General features: G+C 37.8%; 1 protein-coding gene across 1 annotated transcript; it reads left to right on the top strand.

The window, feature by feature from the left end:
* Positions 1-2,052: 2,052 nt before the first annotated feature.
* Positions 2,053-3,780, top strand: LOC103444961 (nuclear/nucleolar GTPase 2-like). Its single transcript, XM_029109490.2, has one exon. It carries the CDS (start codon positions 2,086-2,088, stop codon positions 3,763-3,765), a length of 1,680 nt encoding a protein of 559 aa, XP_028965323.1. The 5' UTR covers positions 2,053-2,085; the 3' UTR covers positions 3,766-3,780.
* Positions 3,781-23,797: the final 20,017 nt, after the last annotated feature.

Here is a 23,797-nt window from a genome sequence, read left to right on the forward strand (position 1 = left end):
CTAGGATTATTGTCCCATGTTTGGTAAGCTTGGGGACTAACTTAAGTGGGACTAGCCCGGACTCGTGTGGACTATCTCCCTTGCTAGGTCGTCTTAGCGAAGCACCCCGAAAACCACCGGATTGCTAAGACCTGCTTCGTCTCCTTTGCGCCGCTTGGCGTCCTCCCTCTGCGAAGACCTTGCTTCGTCTGCGTTGCGTCCTCTATCCAACGAGATCACAGCACCACACCAAGACCATTCCCTCGTTTCGAATCTGAGAGAACTATGGCGATATTCTCGGCAACCCGACCAAATTGCAGCTGCATAGAGCTCCAACAATGACTTATATGCTGCAAACCTCCAAGGAAGGTTCCGCTCTCGCCGTCGTTTGATTCCTCTGAGCTCGCCTGGGCCCTCTCCGTTAGACAAAGAAATAGAGCTTGACATATTTAAATTTACCCAGTACTCAAATCCCCAAATTCAATTCAAACATGCAAATTTGCAGAATAATCTTCAATTTTTTGCAGAAGGGGTCAGTGGGTTCGAAAAAGGAGCGGACTTGAGTAGCTGCTTGGAGGCCATTAGGAGCCCGGAGGTTGCGGAAAGGCCGATGGAGAAGAAGACGCATGTCTCCGGGAACTGGGTTCCGAGTCTTGTTTGTGGGGTTTCAACTCGGCTGGGTTTCCATGGCGGAAAGAAAAGGAGGGAAGAGGGTAAGGTTTTCGACACTTGGGTCACAGACACAGAGAAGGGTTTTGGATTTGGATGTTAGGATTTGGATTTTGCAGAAAATGTTGACGTTGGGGTTCAATTTTTTTGTATTTGTATAAAATTTTGTTATTATCCTGATTCTTAGTCCGACACTGCACCAAACGTTTCGTTAAGTTAGTCCAGCTTAGTCTAGTCTAAGTCAGTCCAGCTTAGTCCCTGAAGCTAATCCAGTCCGAGACAGTCCGGTGCAACAAACGCACCCTAAAAGGATTAAAGACTCCTACAAAATTCATATGGATTTTAAAGAATTTGAATGGATTGTGGTGGATTGTGGCGGAAGAATTTGAAATACTAGGGGTGAGGTTGGAATAGTTTTGTTATATATACTTTTTGCTCTCAAATCCCACAAAATCCACAACTTATTGAAATCCTCCAAAATCTTAATTTTTTAATACACTTATATTTGGATGGATTCTAAAATCCTTTAAAATCTTTTAATTGACTATACCTAGATTTGAATAGATTCTAAAATATTTTAGGGGTGTAGTCAAACTAAGATTTTAAAAGATTTTAAAAGTGATAGATTTTATAGGATTTAAGATGATTAAAGACTCTTACAAAATTCATATGGATTTTAAAGAATTTGAATGGATTGTGGTGGATTGTGGGGGAAGGATTTGAAATCCTAGGGGGTGAGATTAGATTCTTTTTAGTTTTGGTTATATATCGTTTTTGCTTTCAAATCCCACAAAATCCACAACTTTTTAAAATCCTTTAAAATCTTAATTTTTTTAATACACTTATATTTGGATGGATTCTAAAATCCTTTAAAATCTTTTAATTGACTACACCTATATTTGAATGGATTCTAAAATCTTTAATTGACTACACTATGAATTTAAAGTCTTAAAATCCTCTCAAATCCAAGTTTGACTACACCTCCCTTAATTGACTACACCTAGATTTGAATGGATTTTAAAATCCTTTAAAATCTTTTAATTGACTACACTAGGATTTTAAAGTTTTTTAAAATCCTCTCAAATCCAAGTTTGACTACACCCTCTGAAATTAATTTTTTCTAGGTCTTCGACGGTAAAAATTTAAGAAGATAAAGAAGTAAAAATAAATATGTTAATAGTACCACTCTTATTCAAAATCTAAAGTTTTAATTTTATCATGTAAATCAATTTAATAGATGATTAAAAGAGTTAAAAGACATAAATCGATTTAATTTTAAATCTCATGATGTAAAATGTAATTAGCACAAAATAAATAAATAAAGATACCATCCTAGTTTTTCTATATAACTGAAACCCTAATCTGAGGGTTTTGCTCAAAACAAAATCTCGGACATTTCCGTCACGTTCTCAGCAGCCAAACAGACCCACTGCAAAGATGGTGAAGAAGACGGAGAGGAAAGTGAACATCTCTGGGAATCCGAAGCACTCTCTGGACGCAAATCGTTCCGATGGCAAGGTCAAGAACAAGGACGCGCGTACCGGCGCCACCGTCCGCCGCCTCCAGATGTACAACACTAGGCCCAAACGTAACCGCAAGGGAAAGGTCTTGAGGAACAAGTTCCAGTCCAAGGAGTTGCCTAACACTCGTATCCAGCCCGATCGCGGCCTGTTTGGGGTTACTCGGGCTGCGTCTCAGCAGCAGATCGACATTTTCCGTGAGGAGCACGGTAGGACGGGTTCAAGTAACTACAATGTTATTTTGAAGGAGAAGCAATTGCCATGGTCCCTCTTGAATGACCATCAGAAGCTAACCAGATTCCATCTTTTAGAGAGAGAGACATTTTCTAATGTCTTTGGACCTAAGACAAAGAGGAAACGTCCAAAGCTCCTCGCAGCAGATTATGAATCCTTAGCTAAGAAGGCTGATGTGTTTCAGGAGAAGCATGCTGCTGACAATGTTGTAGAAGGTAGTGAAACGGATGGATTTCGGGACCTGGTTCGGCATACAATGTTTGAGAAGGGCCAAAGTAAACGTATTTGGAGTGAGCTCTACAAAGTCATAGACTCTTCTGATGTGGTTGTCCAGGTTTTGGATGCAAGGGATCCACAAGGTACAAGATGCCACCACTTAGAGAAATATTTGAAAGAGCACTGCATGCATAAACACTTAATTCTTTTGTTAAACAAGTGTGATTTGATTCCTTCATGGGTGCTTAGACGCTGGTTGAACGTACTGAAGGCTGAATTTCCAACTATTGCATTTCATGCTAGCATCAATAAATCGTTTGGCAAGGGAACTCTTCTATCGGTTTTGAGACAATTCGCCCGTTTGAAAAGCGACAAGCAAGCAATTTCTGTTGGATTTGTTGGGTATCCCAATGTTGGAAAGTCATCTGTTATCAACACATTGCGAACTAAAAATGTTTGCAAAGTTGCTCCTATCCCAGGGGAGACTAAAGTGTGGCAGTATATAACACTTACAAAGAGGATTTTCTTGATTGATTGCCCTGGAGTTGTCTATCAAAGCGGTGACTCTGAAACAGATATCGTACTGAAGGGCGTGGTACGTGTCACAAATTTGCAGGATGCTACAGAACACATAGGAGAAGTTTTGAAACGAGTTCAAAAAATCCACCTGAAAAGAGCATATAAGATAGAGAAGTGGGAAGATGATAATGACTTCCTATGTCAGCTATGCAAATTGTCAGGCAAACTTTTGAAGGGTGGTGAACCCGACTTGATGACTGCAGCAAAGATGGTCCTCCACGACTGGCAGAGGGGTAAGATACCATTTTTTGTGCCGCCACCAAAAAGTGAATCATCAACCGGGGAGCCTGATACCAATCACAATAAAGATGACACTGTGGAAGATAACAATCAGGAGGCTGCTTATCGAGTCATTGGAGATATTATTTCATTTCAGAAGATCTGCACTATCCCGGTGCAAAGGGATCTTTTCAGTGAAGAAGAGTTAAATGGCGATGAGGGGCCTGAACAGCTTCCAGCCACTGAAGTATCTGAGAAGTCTCCGGAGTCGGATGATGAAATATCTGAGCAGTCACTGGACTTGGAGGATGACACGGCTGAACAGTCTGGAAATCCTAAACACATCTAAGCCTCCAACACATGTTTTTGTCACGGAAGGTGTTTTGTTAGCGTGTGCATTTTCTTTCTAGAGGAACCAGATAAGTTATCTATATGGACGCAGTTTTTGTTCAAGTGTTTGCCCTATGATAGATAGGGCAGCGTTTCTTTTTATTAGACGAAGGTTTTGTTCTTAATAGTCACGTTTGAGTTTTTCAATAGTTCTTTATGATGTCTTCTACTATCTATTGGTATTTTAATAAAGCACATTTTCACTATACAACGTTATTTCACTATACAAACGTCGTAACAGGTATCATTCATTCCTTTTAGCATTATTCATCTCAAAAGTAAATGTATTGGATATTTAGTCATCCATATGAATGCTTAAAGTTGTCTTGATATTCTGTATAAAAAATTGATTAAATGTTGCACCAAATGATTCTGGATCATATACCAAAACTTGATTTATGTGCAAAAATGTCAATGTAAAGTAAGAAAACTTAAAGTAGATTTGATTATCTTTATACATAAATTTGGAGCAAGATACTGACGAAGTTGATTCAAACACGAAGCTGAAGTGTTATTATCTCAAGTTTAGAACGGTAAGTGAGACATAGAGACCTACATGCATTCTTAGGTGGTTTACATTCATACAAATATTTTGGCGAGCCCTACCTCTATTAGGAAGATAGTACAAGTGATGGTACAACTAGATGGTAAGTATAGAACTACTCTATTAACTTTCCTTTTACGGCAACAATTTAGGCGTAGGTTAAGATGAGTAAGTACTGGTTAAGGCTTTGGGAAAAAAGCCCAGCAGACTTGAAGTTTTGGTGCTAGGGTTTACACTGGAAATATTATGTAGCTGCTAGCTTGTTTCCGTGAAAAATTGCACACAGATACGCAGTATACAGAACATAGAGAATTCATACGCATTAGAGAGAAAATACTTTATACGTGTTAAATAGTTTTTGAGTGAGTTAATGTGCATATCATGTTCCTAGAAGATTTGTTTCCTTTTTGGATCATTTTCTAGGGTTTTATCACAATTTCTTATCTTGAGATTGTACGTGGAAGATCCTGTGGGAGAAAAGTCGTGAAGTGATATTTTCATCGTGGAGGACGACATACCGACAATGTAAGTCTTGGGAGTCTTGTGTTAGGAATGTTGGTACTACAAGATAGAGAATGCTCAAAGTAAAGTAGAAAATGGACACCAAGAATTTATGTGGTTTAGCAATTTATGCCTACGTCCACAAGACAAGGATCAATCTTCACTATATAAAAAAGATGAGTACAACAAGAGTAGTCTTACCAAGCCAAAGACAAGGCTTGATGGATACAAGAAAGTATGACACACACTTTCTATCACTCTAAACTTCACTCACAATGTGTAGTGGAACACTCTCACTCTCACTCTTAGAGTGGAACTCTAGCTTTGGACTTGATCCTTTGCTACTCACACTCGGTTCTTAATTGGTTACATCACACCCATATTTATAGGTGAGGGCTTGGCATTCTACTAGTTTCTAGTTCCTTCTTCAAACCTCTAGTATAGAAAATTCTAGACTAGCCACATAATTGTAGCTTCTAGATCTTTCCATTTGCAACCAAGGAAACTAGTACTCTCTAGCTTCTTCCATCAACTTAATAACATGCTAGAATTGTCTAGCATGCTCCAGCCTCCTATCTTGCTTACTAGAATAATCTAGAACATTGATCATGGGCTGGACCATATACCAACATCTTGGAGGGTGTCTTGTGTGCTAGGCTAAGGTTGCGTCCTGGTGCTTGCGTAAGTTCATTGGGTGAGTCTTGTAAAGTTACTTTTCTCACAGTGGATTTTTTTTGCTGGTTGTGTGGTCGACGATGTTTCTCCATGCATTGGAGTTTTACCTTGCTAAATCCTTGTGTTCTATGATTTAATTTTCTGCACTTTATTATATGCATAATAAGATTGATATCCATGGTCAATCCTAGACCTGTAAACGGGTCGGGTTTACTGCGTTTGGGTCGGATTCAACCCGACCCGTTAAGTTAACGGGTCACCCGAACCCGACCCGTTAAGCTAATGGGTCACCCGTTAAGCTAATGGATCACCCGTTTCACCCGTTATCACCTGTTAACAATTATTATTATTATTTTTTTGCATAAAGTTTATTTTTTGTTATTAAGACTTTACTAAAATTACTAAAATATCCTCAACTAACGGGTGCTAACGGGTGTTAACGGATCCTAACGAGTCTAACAGGTTGACCCAAAGTGACCCGTTATTTAACGGGTTGTTAACGGGTTCACCCGTTAGCGATCCGACCCGTTAAGCATCCACCCAAATACAAATATTAACAGGTTGGGTCGGGTCGGGTCGGGTTAACGGGTTGGGTCCATAATGCCAGGCCTAGGCCATCCTGATGTCTGCTTGTTATTTGCGTTCGATCATTGTACTTTTTTCTATTTTACTATTATTATGAGGAGCGGGGAGAGTTCGAAACTTTTACAATAATTTAGGGAAGGGGGAGTTTCGAACCTAGTGTTTGGGGACTTTCAGCATTTGGGCTCGGCTTGAGGCTTGTATAACAATTGTGTTTCGAGACACCTGGTACGCATTAGTAGAAACCCAACACCTTATCCACTATAATATTGGACATGCATCATTCGACCATTGCACTTGTTAATCACAACTTGTTTACTATTTCTGATGCATACTTGATCAATGTGATTAATAAGTAAAGTTTGTGAAAATTGGATTAAGCCTATTCACCTCTCTTGACACGCCCCGATCTCGGTGTCCGAAGGACAACGGGATGGCCACGTGTTGGATGACACCCGAAGGTGACACAAGTCATTTTCTTAATGCATATGTTGAGAACATGGATTGTGTCACCCTCAGGTATCAGCCAGCACGTGGCCATCCCGTTGTCCTTCGGGCACTGGAATAAGAGAATGTCATCTCTTCTAGGCTTTATGGTACAACCTATTGTGTTTTCACACTCACAGTCGGATTTCCATTGACGATTAATCCAAGGAGGAAGCTTGACGCCAAGGGCACTCTAAGGGTTTTTCAGAATTTGTATTTATGATTTTCATAATTATGATGTTCTGTAATATGATGGCTATGAGTAATTAATTTTTTTAATAGGGATTTGATGTAGCCTTCATGATATTGATTTGCTACTTTTAATACTGTTGATGCACAAAACCGGAGGGGTATTGGAACAACGTAAATCCGATCGTGAATCTGCAAGAAAGTAAATAATACAAGATGTATCGTGGTTCACCCCAATGTTTGGGCTACGTCCACACTGATATTATATTTCTCTGAGAGGATTGTGAGGGAGAGAGAGAGCCTCTATAATGAGAGTAAGGCTTTGAGAGGGGTGAGGAGGCTTAAGAAATGGCCTCTGGAAGTGAGGAGGCTCCCCCTTAATGGTGAGGAATGAGTCGTGGTAGGTCGAGAGGGAGAGAGAGTTTGTGCAAAAAGTCTAGGTTTGAGATCGCGCATAAAAGAGAGAAATGGCTAAGTTTTCTGTTAGTCTTCTATAATTTTCAATGGTTACCGAAATTTTCAGATTTTTTTTTGCTTCGGTTACCAAACTTTGCAAGATTTTCAATTTGAGTTTTTCAGTTCGGGTTCAATTCTTTCAATTTTTTTTTCCAGACCTAGTTCATTGGAGTAACCAATTTTGTCGACAAGGAAAATGAGTAGGCAGCATGCCATATAAGCTACCACATTACAATTTGCCTACTTTAGTTGCCAACACCATTAGAGATTTTACGGAATGAGCAATGTGGATGCAAATTTCTACCGTCTTCTCCTTTGATGAAAATGCACCTTCAAAATAATGACACCTAAGAATAAGGCCAAAAGCCTTACGCGCCCATGATGAATGGAGCGCTTTGGCCGAAGAATCCCCGATGCCAAAGTTAGAATTCTAAAAAGAATGTGTTTAGAAGTTTGTGGGTAGCAAATGACTTAGCTTTTTAGTCGGATAATAGGGCTATTTATAAGGGAGTGGCCGGCCCTATTTGGAGGGTAGTGGTCGGCCATATATGGTGTGATTGGGTGAATAATTGCAAGATATTATATGTGAAATAATATCTTGCAATTAACATGGCAATTAATCCTAAATTAAATAGGAAATTTGGGAGTTACCTTTTGAATAAGGATTTGATGAGGAGTGTGTTGGAAATGTGCCCTAAAACCAATCATATGATGATACTTTACGGACATTTCAAATGTTAAACTAATCTAGTTTAACATATAAAGGGCAAAGATTATTGTTTGAGCCGTCTCATATAAATGTTATATGCTTAAACGATAAAGTCCAAGGAATATGTGATTGGGAGAATGCAATCTAATGAAGTTAGATTAATGAGACCATTCTTTCGTAGACACATCCTAAATGTTCCTGATCATAGGATTACCAATTGGGCATTGACAGTCCGTTAAGATCAGTACGTACTGTGTCTTCTCTCAGGGAGAGTGACTAGTCTCGAGTCATTGGTGTGTGTGACATCAAGACAAGTACGTAGGTGCTCAATAAGAGAATGAGTTCACTGAACGTGATCAACGAAGAGTTCTTATATTCCATGTCACATGAGAACTCATGGTTGGGATAATGCAAAGTAGTCCTTTGACCTGAGGCATCACAGTTGTCTTGTGGTTAAGTCCTTAATCTTTGATTATGTCTAATTCACCCCCTAGGGGTGTCACGGCATCGTTGGGGTTAAGCCACTTAGCTATGGAGACAAGTAAATGCGCAACAAAGGATCTCTAACCTTCAAACAGTTGAGGGAGAATACTCTATGATATGATTTGGAATCTCTGGCCAGAGTATGAATGAGATTGGGGAATGCGTTCCAAATCACATTCAAGGAAATCATATAAGCAAACGATTCACATTGGATAGTAGACATGAGTAAATAAACTATCATACCAAACAATGTGGTCAAGAGTATTAGATTAGAGAAGGACCGTATTGCATTTGTAATCCCGAACTGAATAGGTTCTCTAACCTCTTCTGATTAGCTTGGGTAACCATGACATGCTGCTAGGCGTCAACCATGGTTTGTGGAAGCCCTATACGTGTATAACCACTAAAGGGAGAATTGAAAATTGTTTCAATTCACAATCGATGTAAAATGGTTTTAATCGCCCACTGCCTCGCTAAAAGGAACCTAATGGATCGCACACCATAAAAGGTGGAGATTGAAGATTAAACGGAAATGAGTAAGAATGATTAAATGGTTTAATCATTTATTTATGGCAAGGATTAATTAATATGTTAATTAATCAAACGAATTAGTTCGTTAAAGACTTCGGGATAGTTTTGGACCTTAAGGCCCAATGGGCTTCGAACGTCAAGCCCATTAACTTAAGTTGTATGACAATTTAATGAATAAAGATTCATTAAAGCCCAAAAGCCCAAAATCCCCAAGGTGGCCGGCCATATGGAATGAATTAGGGTTTTGGTTATTTAGGTCACTTAAAGAAGTGACTATATAAATGACTTTATAGCCAAATATTCAAAAGTGTGATTAAGGGTTTATTTTGGGTGAAAATGGGTGAGAATTGTCTCTCCATTTTCTCTCTAAAGAGGCCAACACCTTGGAGGGTACATCTAGCAATCCTACTACTCCAAGGTCACTCATTTCTTCTACAATCAAACCTTGGTGAAGAGACTTAGAGGTTCTCAATTTTGGGAACTTGGAGAACCTATTCTTCCATCCAAATCCATGGATCTAAGAAGCAAGGAATGAAGGCCCTATCTCTTTGGGTGATTAGCCTTTGCTTATGCAAAGAGGAATCTACAAAGGTATTAATTTCAACTCACTTTGTTTTGAGTTGATTATTGGTTCACCAATCTACTAGGCTTTGAATTTCATGGGTAATGTTTTGTTTTTGAATGCATACAAGCATGATTCCGCCTTTAATTTGTTAATTGCATGCTATAGATGTTATTCAAATGAACATGTTTTTCAAAATAAATCCTTCAAGTGGTATCAGAGCCTAGGTCTAGTAGTTGGTGAATCCTTTTGGGTTTTGTAGTTCATAAGTTTATGATTTAAAAGTTGTAATTGTTACAAGCTTTATTCTTGCTTCTTTGAATGTAAATTTTGTTTGAAAATTTGCCATCTCAAATGTTGTAGATGTAGTTCATATGAGGATGAATATTGGAGCTAAAATTTGGTGCCATGATTTTGGGGATTTTCGGCCAAATCCAAAGGGTGATTTTTTGGGTTCATGTTTGTCTTGTTAAAATGGTTTTAAGGTGACTTTTGGAACCCCTAAGTACCCTAGGATGTTAACACCATTTTGAATGGTGAAAATTTGAGTTTTATGGCTTGAAAACATTCATGGAGCTCTTATGGGTTTTCATGGATGTTCTTCATTGTTCTTGATGTTCTTGCCAAGAACAAAAAGGTTTTGTGTTTTGATTCAAAGTTTTGAATATTTCATAAAGTTTATGTTATATGTTTTTCAAATGATTTATCATGTATTTAAAGTGTTAAATATTTGAATAAATGATGATGGAAACATCAATCATCAAAACATATATTAATTTTATGAAAGTATTTAAAGTGTTAAATATTTGAATAAATGATGATGGAAACATCAATCATCAAAACATATATTAATTTTATGAAAGTATTTAAAGTGTTAAATATTTGTATAAATGATGATGGAAACATCAATTATCAAAACATATATTAATTTTATGAAAGGTGAAAGCACTACTTGATTGTTTTTGACAAAACTAATAAATCAAAACACCCACCACTCATTTTTATCCCTAAAAACCGGCCACCCTAATAAAATAGGGTATTTTTGGGGCTTTTATGCAATTACATAAAGTTTTGATACTTTTGTGTATTTGTACTTTGACCCGAAAGTTTACGTTTTGACGTTAAGGCCTAAAAACGCTAAAGGACAAATTGTTTTGCTCCTTTAATGAAGTTTTTGAATTTATTTAAATTTTGGGTTCTAGTTGTATTTACATGAAGTAGTGACTTTTGTGTTTTTACAAAGTGACCCCAAAAGTTTATGTTTTCGCAATATGGCCCAAAAAGTTGTGGTTATTGCATGATGGCCCAAATAGGATGAGAACAAAATTGTTTTGTCTCTTTAAATGAGAATTGGATTTTCATTTTGTTTAGCTCCACTTAAATCAATTTTATGGATACAAAAACCAAATGAAAATGTTGCATTCAATTAATTAGTTAAAGCGTTAATTAATTAAAGGATGATTATGAACCTAAGCCTAATATAATTGAGCTATGTGAAAAGCGTTTCAAATTTGTTTGAACCATGGGAATGTGTAGATTAGATTTTGGTTGTAATTTGATTTGATCAAATGTTGTAAAAGGGCATAAGTCCTTCTTTACTTTAAGGTAATTTGTTTTATGCAAATGTTGTAATGAGCATAAGCTCATCCTTTACTTTGAAGTATTTCTTTCTTGCTTTATATGATATGCATGAAAATGAAGTAATTGGGTCCAACGCCCCTAAGACAACACGCCTTAATGTGATTAAACGCGTAACTAAAATCAATCTCCATCCCTAGACCGAGATTCAACACAAGGCTCGTGTTGAATCTAAACAAAGGTTCATAGTCATCCTAAGGCCCTAAGGCAACTATATAGTCCGTTAAATGAATGCAAAGGTTATGTTAGTAGTATCATATACTCTTGCTTTAAAAACCGTTTTAAAAGCATAGCGGGAGTATTATGTACAACTAAAACAATCATATGGACCAATAGTTGTAATAGGACCAAAATTGTTTTAATAGAGATTAAAATGTATATTGATATGTGATGAGACCTAAAACCCTCAACCAAACCAATATTAAGTTGAAAGCGTGAGAGTGCTTAGAACATTCTTTCGTGGCCTTCCACCATGGTAGTTCCAATCGTTTATGACTTGTACACCGGCTTCACCCTATCATGGGGAAGTACAAAGTGCATGCTTATACTCAGGAGGAGTCTATATACATATGATGAGGTGAGTGTAGGCAACGAGGATAGCTATATATCGTATCATCGTGAGGCTATTCTTGAACCCCTTCACGCACTAAGCATGGTGGGAAGAACTTAACTAAGTGCAATGGAACCAATATCATATCATTGTGAGGTTACATTCTCTAGAGGCCAAATAAGATGGGTACTTGCATTAGTTGCAAATGAGTAAGCGTACTCTCTCATTATTATTGTTGCTAGCCATATATCGTATCATCGTGAGGTGGGCTTGGTAATAGTGAACCTCCCATAACCTACTAAGAGTTTCATCCAAAACTCTCGAATTCCAATGAGGGATATGGAATTTGCCAAAAATAGTGGGTGATGCTATTTGATTTAAAGACCCGAATCAAATGGCTTAAAATCAATCAATTTATATACGTTATGTATTTGTTTACCAATATATTTGCAAACGTTATCCAACACTTGACAAATAAAAGCCGAACGTTTAGTTTACGGACTTGGTACTACAAAACCATAGATTGTCTTTAATGGCTTGTAAATGTACCTAAGTAGTCTCATCCTCACAATCTTCCTATTGATAATGTATCATTAGAAGAATATGTTAGAAAAGGTCTATCATAAAGAGGACAACACTTTTAATGTCATAATTCTTCAATTACAAATTGTTGTATGAAGAAATAAGAGTTGCTTTGAACAACCCTTAATCAATGCAAACACTTAGTGCTTGTTTCTTTGTTACATGAACAAGGAACTTGAGAAGAAAGCACAAAGGCTTGGACACTTAATGTGCCATGATTCTTCACTTCCAAATGTTGTATGAAGAAATGAGATTTGCCTTGTACAACTCTTGAAAGTTTGTAATTATGTTTAGAACATAATGGTTGGTTGACAAAAATAGTCCATTAACATGGACTTATGATGATTTTGAATCATTGAGTGTTGAAGTGTTAAACCACTTAACGAGACGGAAACTAGGCAAGGACTTTACCTTTGTTTCCCTATCCTAATGGTTCACTAAGTTTATGGTAAACTATGTAGTGAACAATAACCACATACTCTCCAAATTGTTTGATGTGTATAACACAATTGAAAAAGGTTTCAAGAGAGATAGTGGGAGTTTAGGGACCATGACTAATGTAGTCAAAGGTGAAAGTCAAATAAAGAAGATAAATAACTCCAATAGAACAAACTTTCTTTATGAAAGGATGGACATTGGAAGGGGTATTTGCAAGAAATGTCTTGCAAGTGTCAAGAACACACCTTTCGAAGGTGTTGAAAAATGTTCTTGAAAAGTTCAAAACAGTTGGTTCTTCTACTTGAATGCATGATTTCGTATTAGTAACTATGTTTTACAAATCGTTGTAAAAGTGTGACTAATAAGAAGTAGAAGATATATGAGAGAAGAAAAGGTGCTTCACATACGGAACGTGAATAAGATATAGATCTCTGCGAAAGCAGATAGTACTTACTTCCTCATATGAACTACCAAAGAAATTGGATTATAGTAATCTAATTGATTGTCTCTATAGTAGAGATAATATGGTAGTGTTAACTGTTTAGAAAATAATGATGCTTAAAACCCAAAAGGTTGCAAGGTAGTGACTAATCCCAACTAAAGTTGTGATACCTCTAAAAACATAAATTACGAGTTGGTCATAGATGGACGCTTTGGATCGTTAGATCCGGATCCAATACCTTCTTGTTAAAATTGTATGGAGGCGAAATGTTCGAATCTTTATTCTTTTGGAAAGAAGAAAGAATCACAAAGTTGTTGAGGTTAATTCACTTAGATGTTAGTGGCACTTGTCCACAACATAATACTACTCATGTTATATGACATTCACCGAAGATCACTCTCGGTTGGACTATAGTTTATTTTGAATAAACACAAGTCCGAATACTTTGCAAAAGGTTTCAAAGAATTCAAGAAATGTAAATAGATGAGTAAGATATCTAAAGTATTTACCTCCTTAGATTTGATCCAAGGAAAGGTAACACTTTAGATGAGTTTCCTTGAAAGATATCAAGGAAAATAGCATCATAAGATAATGTATTTCTCCATTAGGAGAAGAACGAACTCGAATAAGATTTAGTTCGTTAAATGTTATCTATTACCCATATATAGGATATATACTTCTAAAACAATATGATTGTCAATGAGAAGATCTTCCAATATTTTCATGACTCCATAAGATGTAGTTGGAAAAGAAAGACAAATCTTAAGCATGTTAAAGATTTGGGGTTGTGTGCTAATAAGCAATATTCGTTTGATAACAATCTTGTAGGATATCCTTAAAATAACTTTTGGATATCGCTTCTATAAACCAACTAACAAATGTTGTTTTGTTGGGAAGTTCATTGTAATCCTACAATGTGATTTGCCTAAGAGCAAATGAACGAGAGATAGAACTCAAAGAATGGGTTCTTTGAGAGACAAGGAAGTAATCAACAAATATAACAACCTAGTTCCTATACCACAAGCTCCAAGGTAGTCGATAAGAATGAAAATCCTTATGACTACATTGAGTGCATATACGATATATACTCAAGGAAATGGTAAAGTACCATTTGACTCGAAATAATGAAACCTTCATAGCTAATTGGTAGCTTAAGGTAACTACAATCAAAGAGAATGGTTGACTTTGAAGAAACCATCTTTGAGATAGGCTTGGTTTCAATTAATTCGAAGATTGCTAGCTACAACTAAAATGGTGATTCAATGTTTTGACATAATATGGGTTTCCGAAACCATTATTAAGATAGTCTTGATAATATATGTCCAAAACTATAAATCACAAGACATGTAAGTTGTAGAGATCCATCCATCATGGATCTTAGCAAGTTAGTGGGAGCTATTTGCATTTTATGAGGAAAAAGGATCAAATCGTTTGATTTCTCATCAAGATGTAAATGAATCTTTTGTTTACGAGTTTTACAAAAGATTAGTGGGAGTTAATCATGTTCCTAAAATTTAAGTATATATGATATATTAATTTTGGAAATGAAAAGAATACTTCTTCGTTAAAGTTATGACTTTAATACATTATATGAAGATAGAATGTATATGGGAGATATAGTCTATATACATGGGATGGAAATCTATAATGATATATTTCATGATATAATTGGATTATATCAATCCCTAATAATAGACAATGGATGCTAGGAAGTTTCTCATATGATGATAAACTTCAATAAGAAGGACGATTCTAGTGAGACTAGCAAGTTGCCCTTCTTAAAAGGAACGTACCCTTTGACTCCCATAGAAATAATGCGTAAATTGAATCCTTTATGCATAAGCAGAAAGGTGATTTATGTATTTCATATTGTATGAAAAACATTGATATGAGTTGTACCTAGAACGGTACAAGACGATATCAGTGCAAGCCCAGGATCAGAACCGTGGCAACTGTCAAGTGAGTCCTTAAGTATTTAAGAAATACTTAAGGATAGATTCCTCAAAGAATGAGGAAGAATTAGAGTAACGTAATGGAAGCGTAAATGTATTAGATTATGAATCTAATTCATCATTGGATGTTTCTTCATTATGAATGAAGAGATAAACAAATATCTCTTTATTATGACTAAAGAGATATTTGGATGGAAACATTAAAGTAATGACTTTAGTGTGTTCCATTATGAATGCAAGATATATTGCCATATAGAAGTTTACAACAATGTTGTTTGGATGGGAAAGTTCATTTATGAACTCTCTATTCGATTCCAACAAGAAAGTGTATGACACTAATGGGGCGATAGCTCAAGCCTGGGAATCAAGGTCTCATCAAGATCCGAACACAAATGAGAGACTGAACCACATGATTGAGAATCATGTATAATGGTGACGTCGTTATTCTCAAGGTTGCTTCTGTGGATAACACATATAGATATCCATTGACTAGGCCTACTACTCAGCCATTTATGAAATGACTACAGAAGAGGTATCATCACTGATGACCAATGCTGATTGGCTCTAGTGCAAGTGGGATATTGTTGGAAATGTGCCCTAAAACCAATCATATGATGATACTTTACGGACATTTCAAATGTTAAACTAATCTAGTTTAACATATAAAGGGCAAAAATTATTGTTTGAGCCGTCTCATATAAATGTTATATGCTTAAACGATAAAGTCCAAGGAATATGTGATTGGGAGAATGCAATCTAATGAAGTTAGATTAATGAGACCATTCTTTCGTAGACACATCCTAAATGTTCCTGATCATAGGATTACCAATTGGGCATTGACAGTCCGTTAAGATCAGTACGTACTGTGTCTTCTCTCAGGGAGAGTGACTAGTCTCGAGTCATTGGTGTGTGTGACATCAAGACAAGTACGTAGGTGCTCAATAAGAGAATGAGTTCACTGAACGTGATCAACGAAGAGTTCTTATATTCCATGTCACATGAGAACTCATGGTTGGGATAATGCAAAGTAGTCCTTTGACCTAAGGCATCACAGTTGTCTTGTGGTTAAGTCCTTAATCTTTGATTATGTCTAATTCACCCCCTAGGGGTGTCACGGCATCGTTGGGGTTAAGCCATTTAGCTATGGAGACAAGTAAATGCGCAACAAAGGATCTCTAACCTTCAAACAGTTGAGGGAGAATACTCTATGATATGATTTGGAATCTCTGGCCAGAGTATGAATGAGATTGGGGAATGCGTTCCAAATCACATTCAAGGAAATCATATAAGCAAACGATTCACATTGGATAGTAGACATGAGTAAATAAACTATCATACCAAACAATGTGGTCAAGAGTATTAGATTAGAGAAGGACCGTATTGCATTTGTAATCCCGAACTGAATAGGTTCTCTAACCTCTTCTGATTAGCTTGGGTAACCATGACATGCTGCTAGGCGTCAACCATGGTTTGTGGAAGCCCTATACGTGTATAACCACTAAAGGGAGAATTGAAAATTGTTTCAATTCACAATCGATGTAAAATGGTTTTAATCGCCCACTGCCTCGCTAAAAGGAACCTAATGGATCGCACACCATAAAAGGTGGAGATTGAAGATTAAACGGAAATGAGTAAGAATGATTAAATGGTTTAATCATTTATTTATGGCAAGGATTAATTAATATGTTAATTAATCAAACGAATTAGTTCGTTAAAGACTTCGGGATAGTTTTGGACCTTAAGGCCCAATGGGCTTCGAACGTCAAGCCCATTAACTTAAGTTGTATGACAATTTAATGAATAAAGATTCATTAAAGCCCAAAAGCCCAAAATCCCCAAGGTGGCCGGCCATATGGAATGAATTAGGGTTTTGGTTATTTAGGTCACTTAAAGAAGTGACTATATAAATGACTTTATAGCCAAATATTCAAAAGTGTGATTAAGGGTTTATTTTGGGTGAAAATGGGTGAGAATTGTCTCTCCATTTTCTCTCTAAAGAGGCCAACACCTTGGAGGGTACATCTAGCAATCCTACTACTCCAAGGTCACTCATTTCTTCTACAATCAAACCTTGGTGAAGAGACTTAGAGGTTCTCAATTTTGGGAACTTGGAGAACCTATTCTTCCATCCAAATCCATGGATCTAAGAAGCAAGGAATGAAGGCCCTATCTCTTTGGGTGATTAGCCTTTGCTTATGCAAAGAGGAATCTACAAAGGTATTAATTTCAACTCACTTTGTTTTGAGTTGATTATTGGTTCACCAATCTACTAGGCTTTGAATTTCATGGGTAATGTTTTGTTTTTGAATGCATACAAGCATGATTCCGCCTTTAATTTGTTAATTGCATGCTATAGATGTTATTCAAATGAACATGTTTTTCAAAATAAATCCTTCAGAGTGATGAGAGGGATTTGAAAAAAATACCATTTTGATCACCTTTGACTCTTCCTTGATTGAGCCGTTATTGTCCATTGCATGCGTGTGGGAATCCCGGTGTGCCTTGAGGGTAATTTTGTCATTTCGCCCAAAAGTCCATGTGTCACCTCCATAATTTTCTTCATTATTTTTGGCTCCACAAATGCCCCCACACCTTTTGGGTTGCTTGTACGAAAGGGCAGCAGGTGTATAGATCTTCCCTTGCTTAAGGAAACATAAGATTGTTTCCTATTTTGATGTAGATTCCCACTTTGATTTGGAATTAGATTCTCCTAGGAACGAGAAGTAAATCGCCATCAAAGCCTATTTAAGCCTACCTTAAGTAGAGGATTAAATCAACTTCAGAGGACAATTATTTATCCCTACAAGAAAGAGAGAAAGCTAAAGGATATTTGTTCCCCATCCCATATCATTCTTCTTTGCTTGCTAATATGAGCATATTTATGCGACTTAGTTAGCTTGTTTTCTTGAATTTATGTTGTTAGTTCTTAGTTTAGTTAGCTTGTTTTCTTGCATTTATGTTGTTAGTTCTTAGTTATTTTAGTATTTTAAGCTATTTTCGTGTGTTTGTAGGTCCAAAGGGCTAAGGAAGCAAGAAAGTGCATTTTAGAGCATTTTGGAGCAGTTTTGAGCATGAAATTGATAGCATAGGCTTGGAGCAAAGGGTATGGACGAAATTGAAGACCTAAAGATGCTAGGATTCCTAATTGAAGAAGGATTCCTAGTTGAAGAAGGATTCCTAGAAGAATGAGGATTCCTAGAAGAATGAGGATTCTTACTCAAAGAAGGAATGTTTGCCAATGTTTCCTACTGCTCCAAAATGCTCTAAAATGCACCTTCTTCCCTTTTCTCTCTTAAATTCTAACAATTAAATGCATTTCCCTTTTCTTGCCGCATATCCCTTTCCTTTTCTCTTTAATTTCTGCCTTTTAATTCTTGTAGGACAAATTAGCTAAGCTATAAACCTTTCCTATTATTTTCTGAGTACCCTAGCCCTATAAATAACATATTGCCGCACCCTTTAGGGCTCTCTTCTCTTCTCCTCAGCCATTCCATCCACCTATCTACCTATCCATCCTACACCATTCTTACCATCCAACACACATCCATAGATCAACCTAAGTCTCTGCCGCACCTCTTACACAACCTTAAGCCATTCTTCCATACAAATAACCATCCAAACCATCACCTATCCCTTGTGCCGCAGCAAAGGAGAAGGAAAGAGACTCTTAGACGTGCTTGCTATTCAAGTTAGATCACTGGAACGTTTCTTAGGTGTTTTCAACCTTTTGTTTTCAATGTTTATGTTTAATAATATTTGTTCTGTGAACATGAGTGGCTAAACCCATTTTTGCTAGAAGGAATTCAAAGCCATGAACATATTTGCAATATGAATTGATTACTTTCAGTTATGATTTCATAAACCTTGAATGCAATTTACTTAACGGTTTGATTGATAACTTATTCTTGTATGTTGATTGAGGGTCAACACTTAGTTTGCATGCATGAATTTGATGCTAGAATATAAGGGAGTTTCACCTAATCACTATGAACTTATATTCACGAGTAGTGGAGGTTGCTGGTCATGATCGTGTTAAGTAAATTCTTGGCATAAGTATCATGCAATTCATAGTTACAAGTGCCTTGTCAATGCTTATGATTTTCGTAGAACTTAATGATCTTTGCTTGTATCTCTATTATGCAATTCATGTAGGGAACTTGTGAGGAATAATTTGGTTGTCGGCGCCGAGTCCAATTCAATGAAACTAGGAAAATCTGAAGGTTAATTAGTGCAATTCACGATTAATCTGGGGCATTGAGGTTTATGGTTTATCGAAAGAACAACTGAACATTAATTTGTATGGAAGTATGTCATGTGTGGAGAAGGAACTCTAGCTAACCAATCATCCATATTTTTCCCCAATTTCGTGCAGATTTCTCTAAGTCTTTAATTTACTTGTTTTACTTTCAAGTTCGTCAAAACCAATTCCCCCTTTACTTTGTTGAGTCATATTAGTTATAAACTATTTTAGTTTGTGTTTTTAAGTGTTTTAAGTCAAGTTAAAACCAATTTTCGTCCAAATTCACTCTTAGTGTCTGTTTTGAGTCAATTAGCTTGTTTTGTGCTGTTTTGAGTTATTTGAGTTGTTTTAGTGTATTAGAGTCTAGTTTCGCATTCTTTGAGTCTAGTTTAGTGTTTTAAACTTAGTTTTACGTTTTCTAGTTAGTTTCAAGTGTTTTAGCAATCCCTCCTAATCCCTGGTCTAGAACGATCCTTACTTATACATATACTACAATTGTCAAAAGAGGGTTTAATTTGTGTGCTTATATATTTTGCATCACTTGCCCGTGCAAAGAACCATTTTCTGTTGATTTCTTTGTCTTTTCCACGCCGCACCGAGGTAAGAAAAATTTAATTTTCCTTGTCTTCTTCTTGGACGTGCTGCCACAAGGCAGTCGTCGGGGTGGTGCAACAAATCAGTTGGCAGAGACTAGGAGTCGGCTTAGCATGGACCGCGAAGATGGTGTGGCATGGACCACGACTGGGGCTGCAACTTGAGGCACTTAGGGCACAGTGCTTGGCAAGCCACATGGCTCAAGCCTTATGGGCTCTTGACGTGGGCCAGGTTGGCGATTGAGAGAAATGATGAGGTCACGGGCCTCCTAGGCTGCTAGAATACTGGGCATGCAAGCCTCCTGCCTGCTGGTGCGAGAGAGAATAATAAGGGAAAAGCTAGCATGGGCTAAGCTCCCCTACTGTTTAATTGAGTCAAGAAAGATAAATTGCAAGGCTTGGCTTGTGGGCAGTCGAAGTTGATCTTTAGGCTGCTCTATGCTTGCTGAGCTGCTATCTAATTTGTTGATTATCATCCTCTTTCTATGTAGATTCAAAATTTGGCTCAACTCTTAAGATTTCTCCAAATATGAAGAAGGTGCACATTGTTTTAGGTATCCCTGTTGAGTACCGTGAATAGTGTTGGTTGCTTAGTCCTTTTTACCAGGAGAAATATAGGATGCCCCCGAAAAAGAAGATAAAGCAGATCAAAGTGAATGCATTGGCTTGTTTGATCGCTCTCGTGGAGCCTACTGTGAATAAAGGTGAAAAGAAGATATCTTCCCTGCTTGCTCAAAAGATGTCGGTTGAGAAAAAGCCAAAGGCTTCCTCCGTTGTTTGTGAGGGTTCTCCTACTGTCGAGATGCTTGTATCGAGACGTTCGTTGGAAGCTAGGTTTGGTTCACCTTTGGAGATGCTTGCTACTATGAAGAGTGATACAGTGGACTTTGTTGCTAAAGTGGTGCTAAGGCTTACTCTTCTTGTTGTTAAGACTAATTTGCCTACTAAGAAAGATGAGACTGTTCACATAGGCGCGAGAAATCCACCAAGCCTGTTTCTAGAGAGTCTGTTGAGATCTGTGCGCTTTTAAAGCCTGATTTGCTTGAAGACATTGACGCGTGTGCCAAACTTGTTGATGACGTTATAAGGGTTGTTTGCCCAAGTTCATTTGCGAAGCATAAGACCCAGTATATGAGGACTCTGCTAGCCATGATGCAGAAAATGACGATTCAAGTTGCCGAGTCTATGCTCCTTGACTGAGGGGATTCTAAGGCTGCCAAATAGATGGCAACAATTATGGCAACTGAAGCTTATTCTTCTGCCAAGAAGATTAAAATGTTGGAGTCTGAGTTTTTCACTTTGAAGGGGTCCAATATCTCTGCCCCCACTTCTCTGCAGCTTGAGATCGCTTGCCAGAAGATCGTTGACTTGAAGACTAGGCTTGATGCGATCTAAGTTAAGTATGAAAATGCAGAGAATGAGATTAGTTGTTACATACCTCAAATTCAAGATCTTGAGCATACCGTTTCTGAGATTCGTTCTGCTGCTTACGCAAAGGATGAAGAGTTGATTGCTGCTTATAACCAAGTGATTCACTTTAAGAAGATCGTCGACAGGCTTGAACCCCCAAGTGTTGGAACTCCAAGGCGCGCTGAAGATCAACGAAAATCTGATGAAGGAAGTGGATGAGCTGTAGCGCGTCTTTTTGGTTTACTAAAAGAGAACGAGTAGCTGAAGGGCGAAAAGGCTGGACTCAAGCCTTCGCTTGTTCAGAGTCAGGCCGATTTCTACAAGCTGGGTTATGTAGATTATCTCTTTGGTAGGCCATCTAACTTTGACTTTGCTGGGAAAAAATTTGAGACCTTCTCTATTTCTCCAAAAGACTTGTTTACCTTTAATTTTGAGGCTTCCATTAGTGTAGTAGTTGGAGAAGTTGGTGCCCAAGTTGAGGTAGCCAGGGGTGAAGCGTTGGATGATGCCGATGCTGAGAATGTCGCGGCTGTTGAAGGTGTGGCGACCGAGTAGTCATGGGATGTCTAAGCTGTTGAAGAGTAGTATTCTAGGTAGCCTTTAGGATTTTGTTTGTTTTCCTTGTTGCTTTTTGCTTTGCTTGAACTTCTTCGGCCCTTGTTATTTGTTTATCAATTTTGCTAAATTTTTTAATAAACTTGCTTCCTTCGCTTTTCTTTATCTTCGCTTATTTTGTTTACACCTAACATTTGACTCTTAGGCCAGCAACATGCATGGGTTTTGGTGTAGAACTTTTGCAAAGTTGTTAGCCATAGGGTTGGCAGCCAAACGTTTTAATTATAGAAGCAGACGAGCCTGCGTGATAACTCGGCTATTAACTTTGGCTTTCTTCAATCTTTGGAGCTGTGTGGCCTGCATCACAACATACTAAAGATTTTGCGGGCATGAAATTGGCTAACCTTTCGTATAAAAAGTACACAGTTGTATGGAATTTCGTAGGCAAAGGTCCAAGAGAACTCTTTACTCTTTATGTAACCAATTTTGTGGGTTGCGTAGCAAGTATCACAACACTTTAAGAATTAGTGTAGATCTGAACGATCATTCTACGCATGGCAAAGATGAAGCTTATCGACTGCGTCGCATGTCGGTAATGGATAGAGTTTCATATATGCACGCTAATTGTTTAACCTTTCATAAAAAATATGCGGTTGTATAAGTTTAGGGTGATTTACTGCTCGGATGACAAGTCGTATGCAATCTTCTGGAAACAGTAGGCTACCTTAGTGCACTCGGTAGCAGCTTTAGGGTTCTAGGGCAACTATCTATAGAGCGTATTACGTAATGTGGCTCATCCGTCTCTGAGGCTCGGTTCCCAACGGATTAAGCCAAGAGACCAAAAATCATTCAGTTAGCTAAGCCTTGAAAAATACCATTATGGCTACTTCTAAGAATCATGGTGTAAGCCATCGTGCATTTAGTTACACCAGAGCAGCCCGACTCATCTACGTCTAGATATTCTGAGTGTATAGTTTATACTCTCGCATCGGAGAGCAAACCCATGTGGGTGTTGGGGAGTTGGTTTACCCTCTCACACTAGAGAGCATGATTGGTCCCCAAATGGGTGCAATTCCTGCAATAAGTCCCTAAGAAGGGCGCAATATTTTTTTGGAGTGTAAGAGTGATTAGTTGTCGTAAGCATACAACTAAGACAAGTTGTAAATTACTTATGAATTCCTCATTGAAAAACGAGTGAAACGAATGAAAACTTAGCTGTAAAGTAGGAACTGCATAACAACTAGATAGTCCTCGGCTTGTAAGGTGGTACCCGTTGAGCTACATGAGTCTTCGGGGTTTAATATAGTGGGAGGTCATGCATGGTACTTCCTCAGATTGTAGGCGTTCCACTGTTTTTCGATCTCTTTGTTGTTCATGGTGGTGAAGTGCAACTACCCTTGCCGCCTACTCTGCTGATATTGTACAAACCTTTCCAGATGTGATCTATCTTTTTGGAGCTTTCTCTGCGGGCAGTGATGAAGGCTTTTCTTAAGACTAGATCTCCGGGCTGGAACTGCCAGATCTTGGCCTTTTTGTTGTAGCTGGAGAAGACTACTGATAGGCTGCGATGCGGGTGCTGACCTTCTCGCGTTCCTCCTCTGCCAGATCTAAGTTTGTGGCTATCTTATTTATGTTATGCTCGATGTTTGGCAGTGAAGTGCTGATACTTGGCACAATGACATTGGGAGGAATGATTGCTTCTAAAATAAATGCCAAGGAGAATGGAGTCTCACCAATTATTCATCGTTTGGTTGTGCAATACACCCATAGACATCTGGGAAGTTCGTTTGGCCATTTTCCCTTTTTATCGGAGATGGATTTCTTGAAGCAGTCGAGAATCGACTTGTTGGATGCTTCAGCCTGCCCATTGCCT

The sequence above is a fragment of the Malus domestica genome, chromosome 10, assembly GCF_042453785.1.
Source record: "Malus domestica chromosome 10, GDT2T_hap1".
In the NCBI taxonomy this organism is placed as follows: Eukaryota; Viridiplantae; Streptophyta; class Magnoliopsida; order Rosales; family Rosaceae; genus Malus; species Malus domestica.